The sequence below is a fragment of the Macrobrachium nipponense genome, chromosome 5 (assembly GCF_015104395.2).
Source record: "Macrobrachium nipponense isolate FS-2020 chromosome 5, ASM1510439v2, whole genome shotgun sequence".
Classification (NCBI taxonomy): domain Eukaryota; kingdom Metazoa; phylum Arthropoda; class Malacostraca; order Decapoda; family Palaemonidae; genus Macrobrachium; species Macrobrachium nipponense.
In genome coordinates this window covers 29,425,393-29,449,867 of record NC_061107.1, presented here as the reverse complement: position 1 = coordinate 29,449,867, position 24,475 = coordinate 29,425,393, and the positions used below count along the sequence as shown (strand labels likewise).

Genomic DNA, 24,475 nt, shown 5'->3' with positions numbered 1-24,475 from the left:
ATACAAACAGGAGACAGCTCAAAAATTAACATTTTGAGCTCCTCCCATTTAGCTCTCAGGCCCTGACAATTCCACTGAAGAAAAATTTAAGAAATTACTTGAGTTTAGAGGCCTTGATAATAGGGCCTCTTTGAAGATATTTTGTCTTCGTAGGGTTGCCAGGAATGAATTTGGAATCCTACTTTGTTTTTTTCTTAGAGGGAGACTGCCTGCCACCTCAGCCTCCTTTCTTTTTGGGACTGGCATTGCTACCTGCATACAGGAAGCAATTCTGGTTCTTGGTTGGCTGCCTCCGTAGCTGGTGTTCCAGGCTCCCAAGAAGCCATTGCATCAGCTAAGGAGGGCTACTCCCCACAAGCGGCATGCACATCAGCAAGGACAGACGTAAATTCCAAATTACTCACACCAGTCAAAACTGATGCTGCTTCTAAAGAAATTGATGCACCAGCCAAAGCTGATGCTGCCTCCAAAGAGGTTGATGCATCAGCCAAGGCTGAAGCTGCCTCCAAAGAGGCTGATGCCCCAGCCAAAACTGATGCTGCCTCCAAAGAGGCCGGTGCACCAGACAAAGCTGATGCTGCCTCCGAAAAGGCCAGTGCTCCAGCCAAAGCTGATGCTGCCTCCGAAGAGGCTGGTGCACCAGCCAAAGCTGATGCTGCCTCTGAAGAGGCCAGTGCTCCAGCCAAAGCTGATGCTGCCTCCAAAGAGGCCGGTGCACCAGCCAAAGCTGATGCTATTGAAGTTGTAGACATTTTATTTTGAGCTTTACCCAAGTTGTTTTTGTTGCTAGTTTTCTGTTACATGGGAGTTTTGAGTTTTTTTTCCACCTGTTCTAAATGAATTTGAAGCAGTATTTGAATTAAACTTTCCTCCTTCTCAATTGTTGTCTATTTGCAGCAACACTTGCAAAAGATACTCCTGGTCTTATATATTTGTTCAGTACTATTCTTCTGGCTTCTGCTAAAGTAACTTTCTCAAGGAACTCTAGTATATTGTATTTCTTTCTCAAAAAGGAAAACATCACACGAGTTCGAGGAGGACTGGTGTGCTTCCCCACAATGAATGCATTTTGGTTCAGCATGGCAATCACCATGCTCAACTTCTCCACAATTTATACAAATTGCAGGGTTTCCTTGCAACTTGGATCTACAGGATCCAATAATATGCCCGTATTCCTGACAGTAAAAAACACCTCTTGGTCTCGGCACGTACTGTTTCACTTTATATCTGTACCAAGCTGCTTTAATAAAATTTGGTAACCTCAAAGAATTAAAGGTTAATAACAACTGTGGCATAGGACACAATGCCCCGTTTACTTTCTTTTTCAGTCTTTCCACCTTAAATACCCCCTGAATCTTTAAGTTCATCTTCCAGTCCTCTTCAGGATGAATCATAAGGTGAGGAGCATATATAATTCCTTTGGTATGATTGAAGGTATCGTGTGGTTTACATTCACTCTGAACTCCTCCCAGTAAACTCAGAGATTTCAATTTCTCACTTTCTTCTACTGATCTAGTCTCTACTAAAAAGCTTATTTCTACCATGTGGCAATATCTTAGGTTCCCTCCCACAGCATTTTACAATATCCTATGTACTTCAAAAATATTCATAACTTTATCCTCAAATGTAATGGTTAGATATTTATCAAACTCATTAGGGACACATCCTCCAGATTCTTCTAATGATTTTCTTCCTACAAAATTTCTTCTCCCTTGATGGGGAGTATATGGTGCCAGTGTAACCACACTGGACTGAATAGTCCTTCCCATCTGTCTGGTTCCGTGCAATGGTCATCAGGATTTTGGGGTTTCAAGTTCCCTCATAGAATGATATCTAGCAATTCGTCTAGGTTTTCCCCATCCCACCATGGGAGCCACATTTCGAGGATGCAATTCCCTTACTGGGGCACCCTAGGGTACAACCTAGATATACACCCCCACATCCAGTACCTTGAGGGTCATCAGTCCATCGAGATCAGACCCAGCACTGAATGCAGGGTTTGACATAAAAGTTTCCCTCGCTCGAACACGTTGGGTACTCCAGTTTCTACGGGTGGAGAGGCATGCGTCCCACTCCACCCTCCTTCAACTCCAGAGAACAGTAAGAGCAAGTCCAAATTCATGCTAAGGTCATCAACAAAATCCATCCGGACAGAGGAAGGAGAGAAATTGTGAAAATAGGAGGAGGTGATACAGAGTACCAGGATTAGTCAGGATGCTCTGAATTGACCTTAGTGGCATGGCAGTACCTACCGGGATGAATAAATCACCCCACCACCATTGCTCAATTCTTCATTGCACCACGCAAGCCCCCCCACTACAGCAAAGTTCCTGGTCACAAGGGGGGTCTCTCCAACAAGATACTTGTCATAGTGGGTAACTCTGTCTCTCTTGGCTGCAAGTGTTATAAGTACGTATGTAAGTATATATACCTTTAAGGGTACTAATGTTTAGGATTACTTTGAAATTATATTAATACAATCTCTAAGATTAATACAGTAATATGATAATAATTTAAGGTAAATTTGATGCAGGATGTTACATAAGGTATACATTTGGTGTTTCTATCTCTTCTTTCTTTTATCTCTCTCGCTCTCAGCAAAAGAATTGAGAGACAGACACACATAATTGCACAGTCCTCTCTTTCTCTCTTCTCTGAAGAAATATATGTATTTATGGGAGGGGAAAAAAATGTTGCCTACAGACGTTAATTTCAATCTATTGAAATCGTAAGGAGTTATTCTCTCTCTCTTCTCTCTCTCTCTCTCTCCTCTCTCTCTCTCTCTCTCTCCTCTCTCTCCTCCCTATTGGTTGATGATATATTGCTAATGGTAAAATGTTTAAGATGACTTTAAAATGATATTAATAATACCAATTCAATGGTATATTTGATGTAGGATAATACTTTAAGTAGACATTTGGTATTTGAACTTTCAAGATAGAAAGATATAGGTATTTTTAGAGGGGAGTTCTAACTATTCGCGGGTTTGAGCTATTTGCGTGGGTGTCTGGTACACATCTCCCGCGAATACGGGGGGGGAACACTGTAGTCCCTGGTTATCAGCGGGCTCGGTCAATGGCGACTGGTTTTATGGCAATTGTCTAGTGCCATAAAATTGGTGATTTATGGCGCCACAATCCGCAGAGTTTCGGTTATTGGCATCATAAGGTGCCAATAATAGTTATGGCACCATAATATACCTAACAGAGGCGCCATTAATCGGTCATCTGCAACCGGCACCATGAATCACCAAGTTTTGGTTAATGGTGGTTTTTGCTCATCAGCACCCTGCTGAGAACAGAACCCCAGCCGATAACCGGGGACTGCCATATGAATCTAAGGTAAATTTTTTGGTCTTGGCACTTCAACCCAAATGATAAGTGGTGTTTGTTTTTGTAAGTGCATTTGTTTAGCCCCAAATAATAAGTCTAAAGATTTGTTATTACTACCTTATTCTTTTGAATGATTATTTGAGAGAAAAATTATTTTGGTGTAACTTTTTGTACATAATTGTTACTTACTATATACAAAGTACTGTACTGAATATGTTCACTCAGAACTTGTACACACATCTGGTTTATGATAAACTATACTGTACCGTGTATACATTAACAGGAAGTACATAAAAAAATTTTAACAGAGTAGTCTAGTGTTTATGGATGTGAACTGCTTTTTGTTTTTGTGGCTATTCTACTCTTGTTTCACTGTTACTTATGAAATTTCATTATGCATGCATACATTACATACATTACCTATGAGCTGATTGTGAGTGATGATAGTTAGGGTAGGCTAGCCTATTATGACTAAAGTCATGAGTGAGATATTTGTTTGCTAAATTGTTTCTTTTTGGGTATTTTGTGTTTAATGCACACTTATGTAGTATATAAAATTGAAGTACACCTGTATTATATCTATACGTATCTCTTTAGATTCTACACACTTTTCCGTGGTAATTACAACTGCATTTGCACAGGATATCTAGCCGAGTTTAGTTAGGAGTTTTCTTAAACCAACATTTTGGACTTGCAACCAACCTATTAGTAATGGCCAATGTATGTTTATTTACTGACACAAAACTCAATTTTACAAAGGCCAACTCCAGTATAACAAAAGAAAAAGTTTCTAGAAAACTCAAGAGGCAAATACTGAAAAATACAAAATTTAAAACAATCTTTATGTCCCATAAAACAATCCATATTTAGTTTATATCGGTGTACACTACACTATATACTGATAACTGTTATAAATAAATGAAAGAAAGCTTGAGCCTTTTCTGATGACACCTCTCATCAGAGGGATCTTATCTCACAAATGTCAGTGCAGCAGTAGCAACTTTCAGCAGATGACAAAATAATTTTTTAATGTCAATATAGTGATGGATGTCCCAGTACCATAAGAAATTTTGTATAGAGAAAAATTTTATTTCAAAATATGTATGCATCCATAAATGTACAGTACCAGCCATTTATAAAAAGCCTCAAGTTTCTTCAAAGATCTTTTTCCAAAAAGGTAGTAAGATCCATCATCCAGGAACAGGACAACAACTAAATGACCCACAATTAAAAAGAAGTGGTGTAAGCGAGAGGTCCTTGAGGGAGCTCACTACACATAGGAACAAGAGTTGCGCTAAAATGTGCTAATTAAAGACCAAACATTAACTGACCTTGGCAGAGTTGTGGTCTTAATATCACTGAGAAATTGACATCCAATAAAACTCTTCAAATAAGATTACAATAGTTTTTCAAAAATTCCTCATACTCTCTCTGAACTCTTTAAACCACCACCCTTGGAACCAGGACACAGCTGGACCACAGAAAATCCTGGATGACAGAAAAATGCCCCTATAAAAAGCCTATGTAAACAAAGTCTTGCCAGCTCATTCCACATATATATTGCAGTTATCAAAAGTAGAAGAAAGCTGAAAAGTAATCACTGTCATTCATTAGGTTTAGTTCCTTGTGAAAATTCTTGCCTGCTCCATAAGAATCTTCCCAGAAATGCTTATAACTTTGCTACATCAGAGCAGAGCTTAAGGCACTTGATCTCTGCTCATAACATTTTATAACAGCACCTTCTAATGTTTTCTGGCAATTCCAACTTGTCTGGCATTTGAGAGAGAGAGAGAGAGAGAGAGAGAGAGAGAGAGAGAGAGAGAGAGAGAGAGAGAGAGAGAGAGAGAGAGATCCATTTACAAAAATCAAATAATAATAATACAGTTTTATAAAGAATACTTAATGATAATTTTAATAAAACTGTTGTTTTGTGTACTGTATACAATTATATTTCCTGCATTATTATCATTATTTCATATTACTGCATAATTTATGAACTTTACAATCAGGCACCTTTTGCATTCTTGTAATGTTTGTATTCTTAAAATTATCAGCTGATTGCATTTTCCATCATCAAAGCCATTAGTTGCTTTTTCATAAATTATCAAAGCTGGGTTTAAAAATGAAACTTTATTTATACATGCAATAGATTAAATGAAGTAAAAGTGTGATCTCCAGTATCAGATGTTGCTTTTGCTTCTTCTAAAAAATTTTGTGGCCTGCACATTATTCGTTTCTTCAGCCACACCTACAACCATAAATCTAGGGGCATACTTTCATAACACTTTTCTCTCCATTGCATGAAGGATGAATAAAGATTTATTTTACTTTTGCATTAAGCCTTCCATGTGAGATTGCGGAAGTTGAGGCTCTGCTGTTCAACTGAGGCACTGTAGATTGTTGTGATCCCGGGGGACCAGAGAGAGCCATGAGTCTATAGCAAGATGTAAAGGACAATTACCATTAAAGACAACGTTTTAACAGCTGTATTATTATAAACACTCGCCACAACGGGCCAGCCACGTAATAAATTGGCGACGAGATTAAGCGTCCAATGGCAGAGGAAAACAGTATGGTAGCTGTGTTTTATCTGCTCGATTGCTGAGTGGCTGGTATGAATACAGACTGGGAGAGAAGGATGTTTTGGCAACATAACAAATGAATTGCAGTGGCTAATGTTTTTATTTGATTGCATGGAAGTGTATCATCATTATATAGCCTATTATAGTAGCAGTATGCTTAAGCTACTGTGGTTTTGCTTGTCCTTTTGATCTGCCATGTGGCCTACATTACGTTATGCCGATTTTGCTTATGAAGGTTTCGTCACATTATGGTAATTAGGCATAGTGGCTTACAGATTGTATTATGGTACTGGCATGTAGCCTGCAAATATGTTTAGTGAATAATTACCTTTAGCTTTATATGTAATAATAAGTCTGTTGTTCTAAAGGGTCCACAATAGTACAAAGTGTATAAAGTCCATGTATAATTTTGAAGTCTTCAAAATTATACACGGACTTTTTACACTTTGCATTATTGTGGACCCTTTAGAACATTATATATACTCTCGTGATAGAGAGTTTTTCCCTAATAAGTCTGTTGGTATTGCAGTTAGTGGATATGGCTACTCCACAGATTAAATCTGAGGCATTTAGCCCTTACAAAATCTTTTGAATTATGATTAAGTTTATTGGAAGCAAATTTTGATTATGTCTGTAACTGACAGTGTTAAAAAAAATGTTCTTTTGGTGTCTGTTGGTACTGAAATGTTTGCAGTTCTATGTAATACATGTCCAGCAGATTTGATACATAATAAAATGTATAATCATATAATATTATCATAAATCTGTTGGGTAAGGTTTCTGTAGATGTTGCTTGTAATGATCATAATACCAATCAGACTTTTTATGTTGTGAGAAATAAGAATTAAAATCTTTGTGGTAAATATTTGATGGGAAAGGTTTGTATTTACTTGATAGGCACAGTTATTAATTCATCTAAAGTAAACAAGATGGACAGAAATGTTCAGGATTTGTTTGGTAAATATGAGGTGAACCCTAAGAGACCAATTGTTAGTTAGGTTGCTAGATTCATGTAAAAGGTGATTCAGTAACTAAGTTTAGGAAGTACAGAATTGTTCCTTTTAATTATAAGTATATATGGTTGAAGAAGCTTTGCTGTGCTGACTTGGGTTAATTATGATATAATTCAGTCTGTCAGTTCAGGTGAATGGGCAGCTCCTGTTACTGTTATGAAATTTGATAACTTTCTTCATATTTGTGGTGATTTCAAGGAGTTGAATCAACATATAAATTGTGATCAGTATCCATAACCAAAGATTAACGAATTATTACAAGAAATTGGTAAAGGGAAAATATTTTATACTATTGATTTAAACAATGCTACTTACAAATATGAGTGAATGAAGAGAGCCACAAGTATTTGGTAATTAATACCCATAAGGGTTTGTTGAGGTTTAAGGCATTTCTTCTTCCCTTGCTATTGGTTAGCAAGACTAATTCAGTAAACAAACATGATATGCAAAACTTTGGCCAAAAAGAATGATAAACATTTAATAGTTTATCTTGTAAAACATCATCGATGTAAAATATTTTGCCTAAAGGAAAGGTACAAGATACAAGAACTCCTTTTTAGGGCGCTATACTGGCAGCACACGAGAGGCCTATGAATGACAAACATTCATGAATTACATTAAGGCAACTGTCTAACAACATCAAGTGAATCACCTACACCCTATAAAAAATGCTGATGTAAAAGCCTGTCTTCACAGAAGATACAAGATTACTTTCAGGGCAAAATTATCCAGTACTTGCAAGAAAAAATGCCATAGTAATTTTTGAATGACAAAACATTCAAAAATTACTTTGAGGCAACGAATATCTATACTCGGAAAACACCATTCGAGAATTTAAAATAGAAGCAAGACCATATACTGAAGGTTACAATTAATGAGACCGGTAAACAAAAAAACTCATGCAAAGTTTGGCCAATAGGAATGATGTAACATACAAGAATTACTTTAGGGCCGAGATATTTTTGTTGGCTCGTAAGAGTAAACAACAGATTAGTTGATGATCTACTCAACAACTACAAAAACCGGAAAAACTCATAATGAGATTCCTCCAGTGGAAATGCACACCATTGAAATCCAGTTAAATAACTGGAAAATAATGAACAAGCTATCACCATCACCGGTGTTTACCAGATGAGCAGCAGGAACAAACTGAGCTTTCTGCTTACAGTCATTCCTATTCTCATGCTAGGTGGGTGGAACTGGTCACCTACACAGAGTTTGAAGTGTTACCCAAGAAAATTCAAATCAAGCTGCTATATTAAGTGGAACTTATTGCTATGTAATTACTGGGGAAGTTACATAACAAAACAGTCACTTCTAAGCTATTTTGTTGTTTCAGTCTAAAAGATATCAGAGGTATGTAACTAGGCAATTTGACAGTGTCAATATGGTTGATTATGATTGATGGCTGACTTGAAACAAACTAAAAATACAATGGAAAAGGAAAAAACCTAACAAACTGAAAGCTAATAATTGGTAGAGTGCATGCAATATGATGTAAGCTCTTGCCATATTCACACAATGAGATGTTGACAAGTGAGAAAGGGGCACCCTGCAATGATGCTGACTAACATGCATTTCACCATTCATGATGAAACACACTTTACACTGATAAACTATTTAATTCTTATATAAACTGATGAAGATTGGCATTAGTAAACCCATGGTTTGTATTGAATGTGACAATGAGTTTTGAGTAATATTGCAATATGATAAAATCTGTAGGTCAGTAACTCACCTGATTGGAATGATGTAAGAAAAGAGAAGAAGAAACCTGAAGAAGTACCTGTACCATGGCCCTCCAAATCCTTTGAGACACATCATAACTAATGTCAGACCTAATACTGCTAAAAACAGAAGCTGGAAAAGGGCAAGAACAGTTATAAAAATTTAATTAACAACAAATTTTCATAATTTCTAAATGAAATTCTTTCTTAACAAATTAAGTACAGAAACACAATTTAAACCATAAAAATATGGAAAACTAAATTCACTTTTATTAGGTGAAAAACTTTGATTTTTATAACATTTAACATTTCTCACACAAGCCCATTTTAACTTAGTCCAAATCTTGGTTGACATATCCTCAGACATGCCAGTTATAAAGATTAAACAACTGAAGAGTTGTAAATTAGCAAATGACTGCAAGTGCATGAGCACCTTTGGATCATCAGTCGTAGGTAACTGCTCAACGTACTTGATTTCACTGAAAGGAAGTGACACAGTGAGAAAGAGAATGGAAGGTGGGTCCTCGGGACCTAATATAAATTTGATTTGTTCCTAGTAAACCCAAATCACTTTTTAGGTGGAAGGATAGAATGGGCAGTTGAAGATCTCAGCCTTGGAACAAACTGATGGTATCAATGAATTGATTGGGGAACAGTGCAGATCAAAATCAAGTGCCCATGATAATGTTATCAAGTACTAATAGTAGTTGAATACCCAGAGATTAAAGGTGGTGGTTTTTACTAATTTGCTGAAAGTCATAGGTTCAAATAACTAATCTTTCACCTAGCACATAAAAGCCACAAGCCTGGAAAACTACGTCTCTTGAGAATGAGCACCTGTAGCCCCACTGAAAGATTATGATGTTTTCTGTATCAATGACTTGAGATGAATGTGTAAAAAAAAAAGCAAAAATAAAAAAACCTGCTTTACACTCTGCATCGATCTAGTCACTAGCATGGCTTCGACTGGAACTCTGGTCAAATTTTTGGCCACTAAAGCCACTCTGGTCATAGGAGCTTTCCCTTCCCCCCCAAAAATGTAAAGGAATAACTGGAACCAATTGATCATTAAAAATTCAATAAATTGTCCACATTCTCCAAAATCTCAAACAATAAAGAAAAACAAAAGAAATAGGAAAAATTAACTAGGTGATTTAAACATGAAAGGATTCAGTTATAGGATAAAAAGATTAGTTTAACCAGACCTCGGAGCCTAAAAAAGGCTCCTCTCAGGTTGGTTCCCCGAGAAAAAAAAAAGGGAAAAAAACTAAACTTTATTAAAAAAAACCAACTTTACTTAGGAACATAATAATTTTGTTAGGTGAGAAATCCCTCCCCTCAGAAAAAATTCCTGACATTGTTGGATCTCGAAAAAATAGGCGCCTCTGCTGAATCCGATTTAGGCATTCAACCAGAAGGTGCTGGACAGTCGTGGGAACTTGGCATCCATTACATTTCATTGGGTCAGAATGTGGGGTTGTCATTAGATGACCATGAGAAAATCTAGTATGACCTATGCAGAGTCTCGCTAATATTATTTCTTCAGATCTGCTTTTTGTGATAATGAAACCCATGGGTATACTTGGATTTTATATTTTTCAGCTTGTTTGATACTGGTACCGAGGACCAATCTGTTTGTAAATCTTGATATATTAGAGTTGACAGACCCTATCCAGTCTGTTACATGGGCATATGAAATTGTTGGGGTAATAGTGCGTGCATGCTAGTTTAGCTGCTGAATCTGCATTTCTGCGACTCTGAAATAAAAGACAATGATGAAAAAGCCTCTTCCCTCTCAGGAATCAAATTAACTACCGAAGAAGAAGGGGCGACACTACATAAATCAACCTGAAGGCCTCCCGATACTTCCAACCAACGACGAATTGATGGAAGAAAAGGAAGGGGAAAAACCAAAGGCACAACTCTAGTATGGGGTGTTGTACAGCAGCGGAGGAAACCAAAGCATCGGGAACAAGAGAAGAAAATCCCTCCCACAAAGGGAGAATGGAAACCCTACGATGCTCCCTCTTACTATAAAATAACTTCCACTGCTCTCTAGGCTACGCACGGCATTCTGTGCAAGGATTTGTTATTGTACAAACATTAGAGCAACACCTACTACAAGTGACGTGGGGGTCGGTCACAGCCGAAGCCAAAAAATGAGAAAACGGAAAACCTAGAGTTCTGGGGCACCTATGTTGATGAGGCCAAGATGGAGCAGAGGAAGCCATAAAAACAGCACACACACACATACTCAAACACAAGTGAAACAGGCAATGAACTGGGTAAAGGCCGAGAGAGGTCAACCACAACTCTCGCCCATGCTGTTAAGAAAAGACTGACGCGGTGGCATAGATACGTGGTCCTTAACCACTCTTCACCCGATATATACACACGTGTTGCACCGATCTCACAAGAATTCCTTGCTTTCAAACTGCGATTAACAGGATACCAGCTAGGGCCCTAGAAATATCTATGTTAAGACCAAAGGTTTGTTCATGTATGAACAATCTGCATTTTCATTCCCTTCAATTCCTACATGTGCCAGAATCCAACAGATTTTTATTGACAATCCAGATTGGAGAAGTAGGTGGATTTTTATTTGGATTTTTTTGACAAGCTGATTTGAAGATTTGTACTTGTTTATAGCATCACTGGCACTACATGAGTCACAGAAAATTATTGAAGAGATTGCTTGTCTTTCAGATATTATTTCAAGTGCTGCTCGTATGGCCAAGAGTTCTGCAAGAAACACACGAAGGCCTACTTTGATTAATTTATTATTCGAGAAAGCTGAAGTTGCTACTCTGTATTGTTTTTGAGCCTTCTGTTATATATTATGAACTGGTTTCCCTTTCTTTGGATGAGCTCTAGGGCACATTGGCGGTACATCTCTGTATTAGTCATATTTTGTTTAAGAAGATAAAACAAAGTGGTGCATATTTCTAATCATTTCAGAGTCCAAGGTGGTGGATCTTCTATTGTTGGAGGGAAAATTGGTACTATGTGATACAAGTTCACCGAGTATTTGGCTCCTTTTGGGAAGGAGCTAGCACCATGATGTTCCATCCTAAGATTACAATTCAGGAAGCAGGTAGCTGCAGGAGATGATCCTGCTGTAGGGGACTGCTTGTAGGGAAAGGTCTCTACAAGTGTTATCAAGTTGCAGTGATGTCCTCAAAGGTAGTATGCCTGCCTCTGCTAAAAGGGAATTTGCTGGGGATGATCTAAATGCACCAGTACATAAGCATACGTATTCATTTGTGATGCAATGCATCAAGAGTTTTTAATGTTGCTTCAGATGCTGAAGAGTATATAGGACAGCAATAATCTATTATAGATAAAACTGATGTCCTATAACACATTAGTATGGTGTCAAGTCCTGCTCCCCATGTAGAGTGAGATAGTTTCTTTAAAAGGGCAAGGGCTTTCAAGTCATTGGCTTTAATATACTTGATGTGCACTTTCCAGTTTAAATGGTGATCAAACATATTCCTAAGTACTTAACATTTGCACAGAACTCAATTTCAGTGTTTATATAGATAGAGTTTTGCTTTCTTGGTCTTTTAGCCACCTTTTGTCTTTATAGAAAACAATGGCTTTTGTTTTGAGCAAAGTCATCAATGTATAAGCTATTTTTTACTCCATTTGGTAATTGTGCAGTGATGTCATTAATTGCCGAGGCAAACAAAGTAAAACTCAAGACACTGCCCTGAGGAATTCCTTCTAAATTAAAGTATTCATGAATACGAATTTTCTACTCATGTCTGAAAAGATCTATCTGTAAGAAAGTTTTTGTTTTTAATGAAAAATTGGCATGTGACCTGCAACCCTACTGAGTGAAGATTTTGCATGATGTTAAATTTCCACTTTGTGTCATATGCGTTTTCTATATCAATAAAGGCAGCTACTGTTAACTTTTTCTGATCAAAGCCCTGCCTGATAGGGTCCTCTAGATATGTTAGGGGTTCTAGGGTTGACCGACCAACTATTGAACCTGATTGTGTTGGAGTTAGTATGGATTCCTTGATGATAATATATATTAGTCGTGCGCTGACCATTTTTTCTAAAATTTTACATAAACAGCTTGTGAGAGATATTGGTCTGTAATTAGATGGATTACTTGCATCTTCCATAGTTTATTTATAGGAATAATAAATAGCATGTTTCCAATTGTCAGGGAAAACACTCTTCAGCCAAATGCTGTTATAAAATTTCAGTAAATATGATTTGGCTATAGGGGCCAGTTTTTGTATCATCTCAAATGAAGTCCTGTCATGACCTGGGGCCGAAGGATGACATAAGTCGAGAGCATTGTTTAGTTCATCTATATTAAAGGTATGATTGTACTCCAAGTCTTCAACAGTTTCAAAATTGAGTATAACATTTTCTTTCTGTTTTCTTATGGCTTGAAAATGTGCATCCAGACTAAAGTAAGCACTTAGTTCTCAAGATGTTTTCCTATTATATTTGATAGTTCATATGGGTCATGATATGTTTTCCCATCTTGGTATATTGCACCTTTTGGAGGTTTTAAATATTTTATCATTAATTTTCATTATCTTTTGCCAAATATCCTATACAGATGTATTCAAAGATAAGCTTGACACATAATTCCACCATGATAAAAATTTTTCCTGCTATTACAGCTTTGTGAAATTTGGGAGAGTATTTATTATACAATGTTTTGATGTAACTGATTGTTATATTTATTGTCACCATTTTGTTTAGAGTATTTACACTGTAAGGCATCTTGCTGAGGGATTTCAAACGAGTTTTAAGTCTGCTAAGATTAAGACTTAATATGTGTTTGATCTTTATTAATTTTTAAAAAAACCGTTTAACGCCGATTGGATGTATTAAACGTCGACAAAAAATTGTCTCGGGTGCCGAACCGACGTATGGTACATCGACGAAAAAAGTTTTTTTTAAAAATTCGCGAAAAATAGTTATAGGCCTACTAGGCGAAAACTTTTGAATCACGTGCCTTGGGGGATGCTGGGAGCTCACGGATCAAGGCGTTGTTTTGTTTACAATCGTTACCAAGGGGCGCAAGCGCGAATTTCTTTCTTCTCGCACTAAAAAGCATCAGCGACACATCTCAGAAATTATTTTGTCACTTTGACATAATTTTTGCACCATTTTATATTAGCCATTACATGGAGTATTATATATGAAAAATGTGTGCAAATTTCATGTAGAATACAACAAAAAAACACTCATGGTTGTAGCTTTTATCAGTTTGAAATATTTTCATATAAATAACTATGTGCCAAAATTTCAAGATTCGGTCAACTTTGACTCTACCGAAATGGTAGAAAAATGCAACTGTAAGCTAAAACTCTTATATTCTAGTAATATTCAATCATTTACCTTCATTTTGCAACAAATTGGAAGCCTCTAGCACAATATTTCATTTATGGTGAATTTATGAAAAAAAGACTTTTTCCTTACGTCCGTGCGGTAACTCTTCCGAAAAAATCATAAATTTTTTCGTCCGATTGTCGTAATGTTTGCACCATTTTAAATTAAACCGTTACATAAAGTTTTATATATGGAAATGTGCACAATTTCATGTAGAATACAACTAAAAATAACCCATGGTTGTAGCTTTTATCAGTTTTGAAATATTTTCATATAAATAACGATGTGCCCAAAATATCAACTTCGGTCAACTTTGACTCGACCGAAATGGTCGAAAAACGCAACTAAGCTAAAAAAAAAACTCTTACATTCTAGTAATATTCAATCATTTACTTATTTAGCAACAAATTAGAAAGTCTCTAGCATAATATTTCGATTTTATGGTGAATTATGAAAAATAAAACATTTTCCTTTACGTCCGAATGAGAACTCTTCCGAAAAAATCATTAATTTTTTCGTCCGATTGTCGTAATGTTTGCACTATTTTAAATTAGCCGCTACATAAAGTTTTATATATGAAAATGTGCAATTTCATGTAAAATACAACAATAAACAACCCATGGTTGTAGCTTTTATCAGTTTTTTGAAATATTTTCATATAAATAACGATATAGAAAAAATTTGTCCTTCAGTCAAATTTAACTCGACCGAAATGGTTGAAAACAACTGCAATTGTAAGCTACAACACTTACAGTCTAGTATATTCAATAAATTACCTTCATTTGGCAACAAACGGGAAGTCTCTAGCACAATATTTCGATTTATGGTGAATTTTTTAAAACACAGCTTTTGTTATGTTCGCACGTTACAAATTCATGCATCATTTTGTGATAATATTTTCTCTGTGTTGCCTTGATCGTTTTTACAATGCGTTATATACCAAAATTATTGCAATTTAGTGTACAATACAATAACAAAAAATTAACTCGTTAGCTTTAACCGTTTTGCTCACAGCGCTATTTGTATACAATTATATATGACAGTTTTTTTCGCATTCATATATCCCAATATTTATATATGATAATGATATTTTTTTTTCATTTCTGATGGTTGCATACTAAATTCAGGAAATGACAAAAAAAGGAACCCAAAATTAACTCTTAATCTTGAAAACTAAGCGTGCTGTGATTTTTTGAAAAAAAAAAAAATTTCCGCTTCGGCACTCACTCGCGAACGCCGCCGGCATACGGGAGACGATTTTTAAAATACCGCTTCGGCGTTTAAGGGTTAAGGTCATTAAGGTTGGGGACCACCATGAAACAGAGGATTTCTTGGGGTTGCTTAGTTTTATGAATACGTTTGTCAGCAGCATTGTTATTATAGTCTGTGAAAAATTCACATGTAGTATAGTAATCTTGAGTTGCGGAAATGGTGGTATATTACGGGTGTATAGATTATAATTATCTCAAACAGCATTTTGAATATTGAATCTTACAGGTAGTGATATTGTGGCATTATTCAAATAATTTAAGATAATGGGGAAATGGTCACTGGAGTATGAGTCATCCAAAACATTCCACTCGAATCTCTTGGCTATATCATTAGGCACAACCAAACCTTTGCTAGTTTAGCAGTCTACTCTGACATGAAAGGAATAAGGGAACATATGAATGTGAGAATGTAGCTCACTGACAGCAAGATCAACATGAAAAGTGATGTTCTTAACTACCATGAACCTAGGACTCACGGCAGCAGAGCTAACTTTCCTCTTCTTTAACCTATGAAATGGAGTGTCTAGAATTCATGAAGACAGCAAAGGCTACATGAATGATGATTTGTAAGTTAAATAAATATAAAGGAAAAATAAAAAAATGAAATATGGTGTAGCAGCAGGCGAAGGAGCAGGGAACACAACAATTAAAGACCTATCATCATTGGCCTCACTATTTGTTAGCCTGAAGAAATGAAAATACAAGCTAAACATACATAATCAGCAGTACCAAAGTTAGTCAGGAATTGTACATTTGACTTTTGAGAAAGGCTAATCAAGGCAATGTTTAAGAGTTACCATACCAAAAAGGCTTAACTTACTAAATTAAATGCTAGAGTTGCATAATAATTAAAAGAAATTTATTTTGAAGCATGATTACAAGAGAATTTCTTCTCTTAAATTATAAGAAAGCCAGTACTTATAAACATATTTTGGGAAAGCACATATATTCTCCAGACAACCTCATAATGAAGTTATCAGTTATTGCTGGCAGAAAATTTGTACCCATTCAACTCCATCTCCTAAAAACAGTCAAGGCACCTGCAGAATGAGGGTTAGTGCAACTGAAAACCCTGGGATCTATTATGGCTGACTACAATTCTTTTCAAAAAGGACTGAGCTGTCTTGATAGATTTTGTGACAAAATGGGCTACTTGTAAGTAAAGGGTTTGTGGTGATATGATGCATTATGCTCTGTTAACAATATCCTTGAAGAATTCAAAAAATCAAAATTGGAGAGATCATGGAATTTCATACTGTACCTTGGTGAGATTATTAATTTCTAAATCCAGCAAGCCAATCTTGGATCTTGGTGCGGCATTATTCATGACTGATCTTGTTTCTGCCCCTGTATAAACAACAAGTCCCAGAAGCCTCCCTGAAGCAACAACTGTGCCTGCCCAAACTGTGTTTTCAACACCTAAAGATTCTTCTGTTTCTGTATCATGCTGTAACAAAAGTATCAAAATAATATTCAAGCAAGGAAATACATCACATATATTACAGGTCTAAAATAACTTCAGTCACGATGAGCAAAGAGCATATATTGCAGTTGTACAATTAGCAAGGAAGAGGGTTCTTAACCCTCATCCTTCATGATTATTCCTTGTGGTGCCACATTTCCTAGAAAGCATAGCTGCGCATATCACTTTTAATGTCTGCAGCTATGAACTGAGCTTTCTGAGAAACAATGATGCATGGAAATACATAATATTCTCACAGGCTTAAAAATATTTTTCATTATCTACTTTGTATGATTTCAAGTGCTGGAATTTGTTAGCATTAGGAAACACCCATGAATCCATGAATTTGCACCTGCAATAATATGAATATCACAATACCATATACATTTTGGGGAAGAAACTTCAAAAATAGCCCTATCTCTTCCACAAAACCTGGGCAGTCAGTTATCATGCCCTTGTATTATATATTCTGACAACAATAATTCTGAAAAACTCAAGTCTCTACCACTGAGGTATTAGAGGCTTTCTGGACTACTATCTTATTGAGTATTACAGGGTGTCCATTTGAAACCCAAAATTGTTAAAGTATTTTCAAAATTACCATTTGCACTTTAATACACAAAAAATTACTCCTACTAAATCCTTAAGCATAAACTATTTCAACACAGTCTCATTCAGTTTTATTGTGACTAATACCTAACAGGCATGTGATTTGTCCCCTTCTGCATTCAACATACCAAATTGTTCTTGCACTTGAGCAACATTAAAATGCTAACAAAAATCTTTCCATGTATATTTTTTCTTAATCATTTTCCACATAAAACAGTGATACAAAATAATGCAAAGTAAGTGAGAGCGTATCCATCCCACAACTGGGCACAAAAATTAAACAACAGTGTTTCCTCAGGTTTTCTAGGGTTAATTTTAATTATGTTTTGGGTTCTATTATTTCTGTAATATATGACCCAAACTTATAGTAGTGTTACAAAGAAGAGTCTATGTGCTCTAAGGCCACTCTTTTATTTATTCACAAAAAATGTATAATATATGTCATAATCATTATTCACTTTCTTTGTAAAAAAAAATATATATGCATCACTTATGTGAGGTCTTTTATAATAAATCTCCTTGACTTTTATATTTCAGTTGTCATCCTGGCCCCACTTGGTAATTTATTGCTTTTACTTCTTAAAGAGAAGAGGAGAAATGAATTTATTGAAACAAGAATGCTTGCCATGCTGCTATATTTAGAGAAATATTTATGAGAAAGGGACTTTGTGAATAAAATAATATGTGTACATAGGCTATGTGGTTCGTCGACTTATGACGAGATCAACTTGTACGACAGCTCTGTCAGGACCTAATGCCATTGTAAGTCGACGACTACCTGTAACCCCATATATAAGGGTTCCGGACGGCCCCTTAACCTACCACAAATACATTCTAGGTTTTCGAAAATCACAAAACTAAAAGTTAACTTTGCCTTCAAGGTTAACCATTGGCAAAGACAGCTAGGTTTTCAAAAACCACAAAACAAAAGGTTGATTTTTGCCTTTTTCAGGCTTAATCTTTGACAATGACTCGATGTTCTTAAAACCATAACCAAAGGTTAACTTTGCCTCTTTCAGCATTTACCTTTGACAAAGATGTTCAAGGTTTCTATAAGGATGATAAAAATGTTCTAGGTTTAACCTTTAAATTTAAATGCCCCAACAGGATAGAGAAATTCCTCTTCTTCCCCACTAAGGGGTTACATTGGAATTCTGACAGGGCACTGTAAAGCATAGACTTAACATCACCCTCAGCAGAAAGCTAAAATAGCATTCCCTTTACACAGCTTAAAAAAGGGTGCTGACAATAAATTTACTTAATAACCGCTGCTAGTCCTAAATAAAAGGTTTATCAGTAAATCAGATAAAGTTTAAACCAAAACCGCATGTTAAACTACAGAGAGAGACTGATGTAGAGATAAAGGGGCTTCAATCTCAACACTTGATGCAATACCGAGGAAAGTATTATGGAACGATAACTTTGGAAGTAGACAGTGAAAAATCTTATTATCTCTAAACAGAAAACATTGACATCTACATGTTTCCAGGTGCTGAAAATTCCTCCAGAATGGTACCCTCAGCAACACAGACCACTGCTTTTGACCACAGGCCATGGTAGTTTTAAATTACGGACAGATCCTATGATAACTTGAAAATCTTATATTGGGAGGGGATATTCTAACATCTCCAAGCAGTTACGGAGATGCCTAAGTTAATGGAAGTGTATGGAATTGTGTAGTAAAGTTGATTTCTTCTCAACAGAAGAATGAGACATCTACCGAGAGCATTGGAAATTTTGAAAATCATTTACCCTGAGGCTACAAAGGCTCTACAAGAGACACTAAGCAATTCTGGAACTTGAAATTGCTCAATAGCACTCAGAGTGGATACCAGGAGCAGGCCTAGGAGTTTGAATTAGGCCAAATTAAGTGAAACATCCACTGCTCAAGCCTGAGGGCCAACAAAGTAGTAGTTATCATTCAGATGTCCCTGTTCAACTACATGCTAGGAAGCTAAATGAGTGCTCCTTAAATCCACACCAAGTGCCTAACTTACAGATGTAAAGGCCCTTGTAGGCAGTTTGTTCTTTCTGAATCCTAAATTGCTAAAATACTGTCCTTCCACAGAATGAATGATCAAACCATTATGTTGTTTCATTTCACTCAAAGCAGCAAACTTCCCACAAAGACTTTGTTTCTGACCGGGAATAAACCTGCTAAGTATCCTGATATCTTTCCATTGCCCTGACATCTAAAAAGTTTTACCAGGTGTAGTTTTGACCATTCTATGTTGCATGAAAGTGTAATGCCACCAGTTAAACTCTGTCTGTGTTGCATGATAGAGGGAAAAGACCAAAACCTGAACTTAGGTTTAAGAACAAAATGGACAATTCTAGGTTACAGAGTCCCTCCTACAGTCATGGAGCCAAAGTTGGTTCTGGCTTACTTACAAATTTAATGAACTTTACTTGCAAGTCGTAATTCTTACGCTGAAACTGCACATTAATTGGGCATGATTATCTGAAAACAAATATCCCAAGTGAGGCCATGCTTACCTAATGAGGAAAAGCCCTTACCAAAAATAAGAAGTTCCTTCAGGCCTAAAATTCTTCAAGAAGCACATGCCTATTCATCTTTGAACGACAAGCATGCATAATTAAGTCTCATCCCCACATCACTAGATAAGAATGGGGATATAGAGAATTAACAATATAATGCATATAAATTGAGCCCAAAGAAGCAACAGGTCCTTGCCTTTGGAATACTGTTGACAGAGTTGGCCAACTTGAATCACTGAATCAGTAGAAGTGTCTTGCTCCTAAAGTCGACACCATCAACCAATGGGCAACAAGTCCCTGACATAACTTGTAGAGGGCTGCACACTAACCCAAACAAAGTGCACAGAACCGCAATACCTTATAGTAAAAACCTCTTGAAGAAACTTGCATGACTGTGGATGTATGGTAAGTGGAATACATTCTGCATGTGTACCACAAGACTGACCACTCTTTGGAAAGGCACTAAAACCATGCTAGCAAACCAACAAGTATGTGGGCAGACACTTCCTGTTATTCAGTCTCCAAACGTCCAAGAATATCTCCAATTACTTATGGAGCTCGTCCTAAAGAATTACCTTTGGACAATCATTCCCTCTATATACAATTTCTTACTAAAAAGAGACTTATGAGAGATTTCTGCAGAAGACAAAGTAAGCTATAAGAGGGAGATTAAACCAGTGGAGGACAACCAAAAAAGAATCCCAACTGCCCTTCACCGTCTCCACCATGTAACGTACTGGTCCCAAGTCTCTCCATGCATGTTAGGAGGTTGCAACTGTCCATATCCCAGAACCTGAGTCTGCACTTATCCCCGAAAGGTATAAAACAAGACTACCAATAGATAATCCCTATATCGCCTTAAAAACCAAACCGAGCTAAATAATCAGACCGGAAGTGAAAGTGTTCTCACTTCTTCCAAACCGAGTGAGTTTAAGCATGAGGACATTGCGCTGCAGCATCAGAAATGAGTTACATATACTTGTCTTCCTTGCTAAAAATCCCTCTGGTGACAATCCCTAAAGCTGGATTCACAAACTCGCTGAGTTGGCATTTCCACCTCTCTACGCAGTCACAGAGATGAGACAACGTAGCTACGCAGAAGGTAATAACTCAACAAGCTAGACGGAAAATCCATCAGCATGTCTGTCAGTCTCGAGTTCACTTCCCAACAGGAAAGAGAAAGAAAGCAAGCCTCCTACTAAAGACGGTTAAAGGACCAATAAGAGTTTGTACAGCAAGAGGTGGTCTTCGGCTCTCCGTGACTTTTCAAAAAGACACAAGATGACAAGCCAAGGCAGACCCAAAGGGAGATTTGTGTGTCCGAGGACGAGAAAAGTTACGAAATGCTCTCTAACAGGAGAAATGTTGGTTCTCTCTCCGATATTAGAGGGCGCCGAAATACGCAAAGACAAATTAAGACATATTCTCTATGTGGCCTCTTTCCTCAACAAAATGAGGATACAGCAAGGCATAATGTTGCAACAAACTCCGACCAGCCCGAACAAGTTCCTCCAACTCCATTCAAACTCTTCTTCCGCCAGCGGGCGACAGGAGGAGACAGCCACCGACAGGAGGTAAACAAAAGAGCTTAAAGATTGCTCTTTCTCCGCAACCCTTGGCGACAAAAAGTGACACTTGTTAACAAGAGGTGACAGCAGCTGAGTGCTATATCGCATCCACCACGACTCAATGAGATTAAGAGTTTAAGTGATAAGACTCGGGCCCCCGGCCAAGTCCACACGAGTCATCTGTGTCCACATGAGTCAACAATGTCCCCACGAATCGACTGAGGGAAAGAAAATGAGGCGCAGAAGGGGAGGTGGTGGGAGAGGAGCTACAACGACTCTCCAACTTGTCCGAAAGCGAACGTAAATACTTGAAAGCATTTCTATATGAAACTTTGTTAGAAAGCTCTGAAGCTAGAATAATATCTAACTTGGCGAGAACTTTTAGATACTACTGACAGTGTAGACTTGAAAGAGAAACTTTAATCGAGGCAGTAGTAAGAGATTGCCAATAGCCAAAGAGAAAGCAGGCAAAGAAAGAACACAAGCCTTATGAAGAAAAAGGAATATGATAGCAGACGGGAATTTAGAGATACACAGTCGACCGAGTCGACATATCTAAATGTGTAAAACTCGCTACAGATACATCATCATCTCAATAAAATGTCTACACCTATATATTATTAAACCTATGCATGCTAACACCTCAAACTAGGTGTAGAAGATGACGGTCCTTATGCAAACGCTTTAATGGTCCTTAGGCAATCAATTTAGCGGTCCTTTGGCGAACGCTTTAAACAAGATTCAGACCATGAAAAGGGCGAAGTAGGTATTGGAGGGCACAAAACCCCATCGTCCCAAGAACCGACCCAGTTCCCTGGCAGCGGACATTACCAACTGTCACAGGGCAGTCCTAGGCTCGGGCTACGTACAGAAGAGGGCATCAACACCTTACTTCTAACAGGAAACTCAAAAAAGAGCGCACACTATGTCGGGATTCAGCACATTCCCGTCACGAACTCAGTTCAACTTGTATTAGAACTGAAATAGGTTTAATGTTATGTTCTAACTTCTCGTTATGCTTTGCCTGAACCAAATGGGGAGCAGAAGGTGGAGCTACAAAGGAAGTCAATACTAGCGCTACCAAAATGCCTAGTCTGAGTAGGGATAGCCTGAGAGGTTTAAGTCTTGACCTAACAAATTGCTTTAGCAATCTATTAGTTTCCCGTCTTTCCTATATCTGACATATTCAGGCATACACTTCTCAGAACAATTCCCTACATTTTTCATCTAGTAGTTCCAAGATCACACTCTGTACCCTTGCAAGTACAAACCGAATGTTGATCAACTTCCAATTTCAACATCATGGTTACACCAAAAACATTCTAACATAGCCTGATGTTATTGGTTTTGCTTCCGTTGGAAGATATCCTAGGAAAATGAAATTACAATGCCGTAAACAGGTGTAATACAGCCAAAATTCATAGAATACCAACAATCGCCTAACCACAAAGGCGGAAAGGAGAATTCTGACGAGTTAAAACATTCGAAAAACACCTGGTGGAGAAAGGTAAACTAGACTCATCCGGGCAGCATTCAATTTTTTGTGTTTGAATGCCGACTCACCTAATAGGCGGGGAGATATAGCTAACTTTAACGGTAGGTAAGGATTCATCTCAAATACAACTAGTTAATGGGAGTTGCCGGACCAAGTAGTGCCGGATTTAAGAGGTCCAGACTGTAATTCAAATCCCAAAGGAAAGAGGTTTTTATTATAATAATGGAATTGTTTGACAATGAAAGCACTTCATATTTACCTTAGCAAAATTTCCTATGAAATTGTGAATATCCTTCTGGGGTTTTTCAGCATACACAGTAGCATCCATTGAAAATAGTTCTTCATTTGAATCTAGTTTCTGAGTAGCAGGAACAGCTAGACGTAACTTCCAGTCTGTTTCACCATCTAGCTGATCAGTTCTTATAAAGCAGGCACCATTAGTCTCAGTTGTACGTAAAAAGACCATATCTGCAGGTACGCGCTGGTCCTATGGGGTAAAAGTTAGGCATGAAATTTCACTACACTTTATAATAGGAAGAAAATTTCACCTATAAGTATATTTTTTATAAAGATTAAAATATTTCCACTGCAATGTTTGAAATTGTGCCATATTCTTCTTTTCGTTTTCATGTCAGCAATAATTAAGCAGCTGAAAAACCTGTAGGTGTTAAAACTATTAAAGTAATGAACTTGTAAGTTACATATCAAGTTAATGTGGGCAAGTCTTGCAGTTAATAATGAAAAAAATGTTCTTTCTCAACTAGTCTCTAATATTTAGTGACATACCTTCTCTACAAATATTAAGTCACCAACTTTGATGTTGGCACTGGTTATTGTACGTTGACAACCCCAAGAAGTTAACTTCTTGTATCTCTGTTGATTGACTTCATTGTCTCGCTGCCTTCTCCTCACTCATCGACTGCTTCACGAATCATAGTAACCAAAATAACAAATCCCGTGCAAAAAAAGTGTAGGTTTATAATACCATCAACCAACTTTTTTTTATACTTATTGACTCCTTGATAAACAAAGAAAAATTCACTATAAAAACTTTTGAAACATGGTAGAATCATAATCCAGAAATGATTACTGACACAAAGAATAGAAAATATTTCACATAATATACTATGGTATCATGTTCCGACTTAACTTAAAGGACCCAGTAAGTATACAATATCCAATACGAAGTTCTGGTATGAACTGGGAGTTGCCATTACAAGAAAGTAGAGATTCAAGAAGAATTTGAACTGTTCAAACAATACCTGAAATGAAAAAGAAATTACATTAAATATGTACCAATATAATAAAAAAATAAAGAATAATGTCAATTGCAAGAGATGAGTTTTTGTTGTCTAAATGAGAGGAAAAAAAGCAAGTTTTGACAGTTTTTACACTGCTACATCTGAATGTGGTTTGTATCAGTTACTGCTTTATTTAATAAAATTTTGGTTTAAAATACTTCCGTTTGTTTCTTTTCTCTATTCTACACATCTATTCTCTATATTTTGCTTTGTTTAACAAACCATCACTCTAACTTTTATCTTTATCCTTTT

At 36.8% G+C, this 24,475-nt stretch overlaps 2 protein-coding genes across 2 annotated transcripts in view; one reads left to right on the top strand and one right to left on the bottom strand.

Moving 5' to 3' along the window:
- Positions 1–24,475, top strand: part of LOC135215743 (probable phospholipid-transporting ATPase IIB) — a gene marked incomplete at its 5' end in the record, with an annotated part of 221,213 nt that overhangs the window by 86,450 nt on the left and 110,288 nt on the right. The gene's annotated exons all lie outside the window — the stretch shown is intronic.
- On the bottom strand, positions 3,989–23,847 carry LOC135215305 (probable phospholipid-transporting ATPase IIB). The gene is made up of 5 exons (XM_064249864.1): positions 23,709–23,847; positions 23,182–23,409; positions 16,551–16,736; positions 8,666–8,787; positions 3,989–4,145 (listed from the first exon to the last, which is right to left on the bottom strand). Exons 2-5 carry the CDS (start codon positions 23,386–23,388, stop codon positions 3,989–3,991), a joined length of 672 nt encoding a protein of 223 aa, XP_064105934.1. The 5' UTR covers positions 23,389–23,409; positions 23,709–23,847.

Excerpts from the sequence above, each read along its gene's own strand:
- LOC135215305 (XM_064249864.1), bottom strand. The coding sequence starts at position 23,388 with ATGGTCTTTTTACGTACAACTGAGACTAATGGTGCCTGCTTTATAAGA. Across the intron at positions 16,737-23,181 it reads TCATAGGAAATTTTGCTAAG|CATGATACAGAAACAGAAGA; the intron begins GTAAATATGAAG and ends CTTTTGTTACAG. Across the intron at positions 4,146-8,665 it reads TCTTACATCATTCCAATCAG|TATTTGCCTCTTGAGTTTTC; the intron begins GTGAGTTACTGA and ends TGTATTTTTCAG.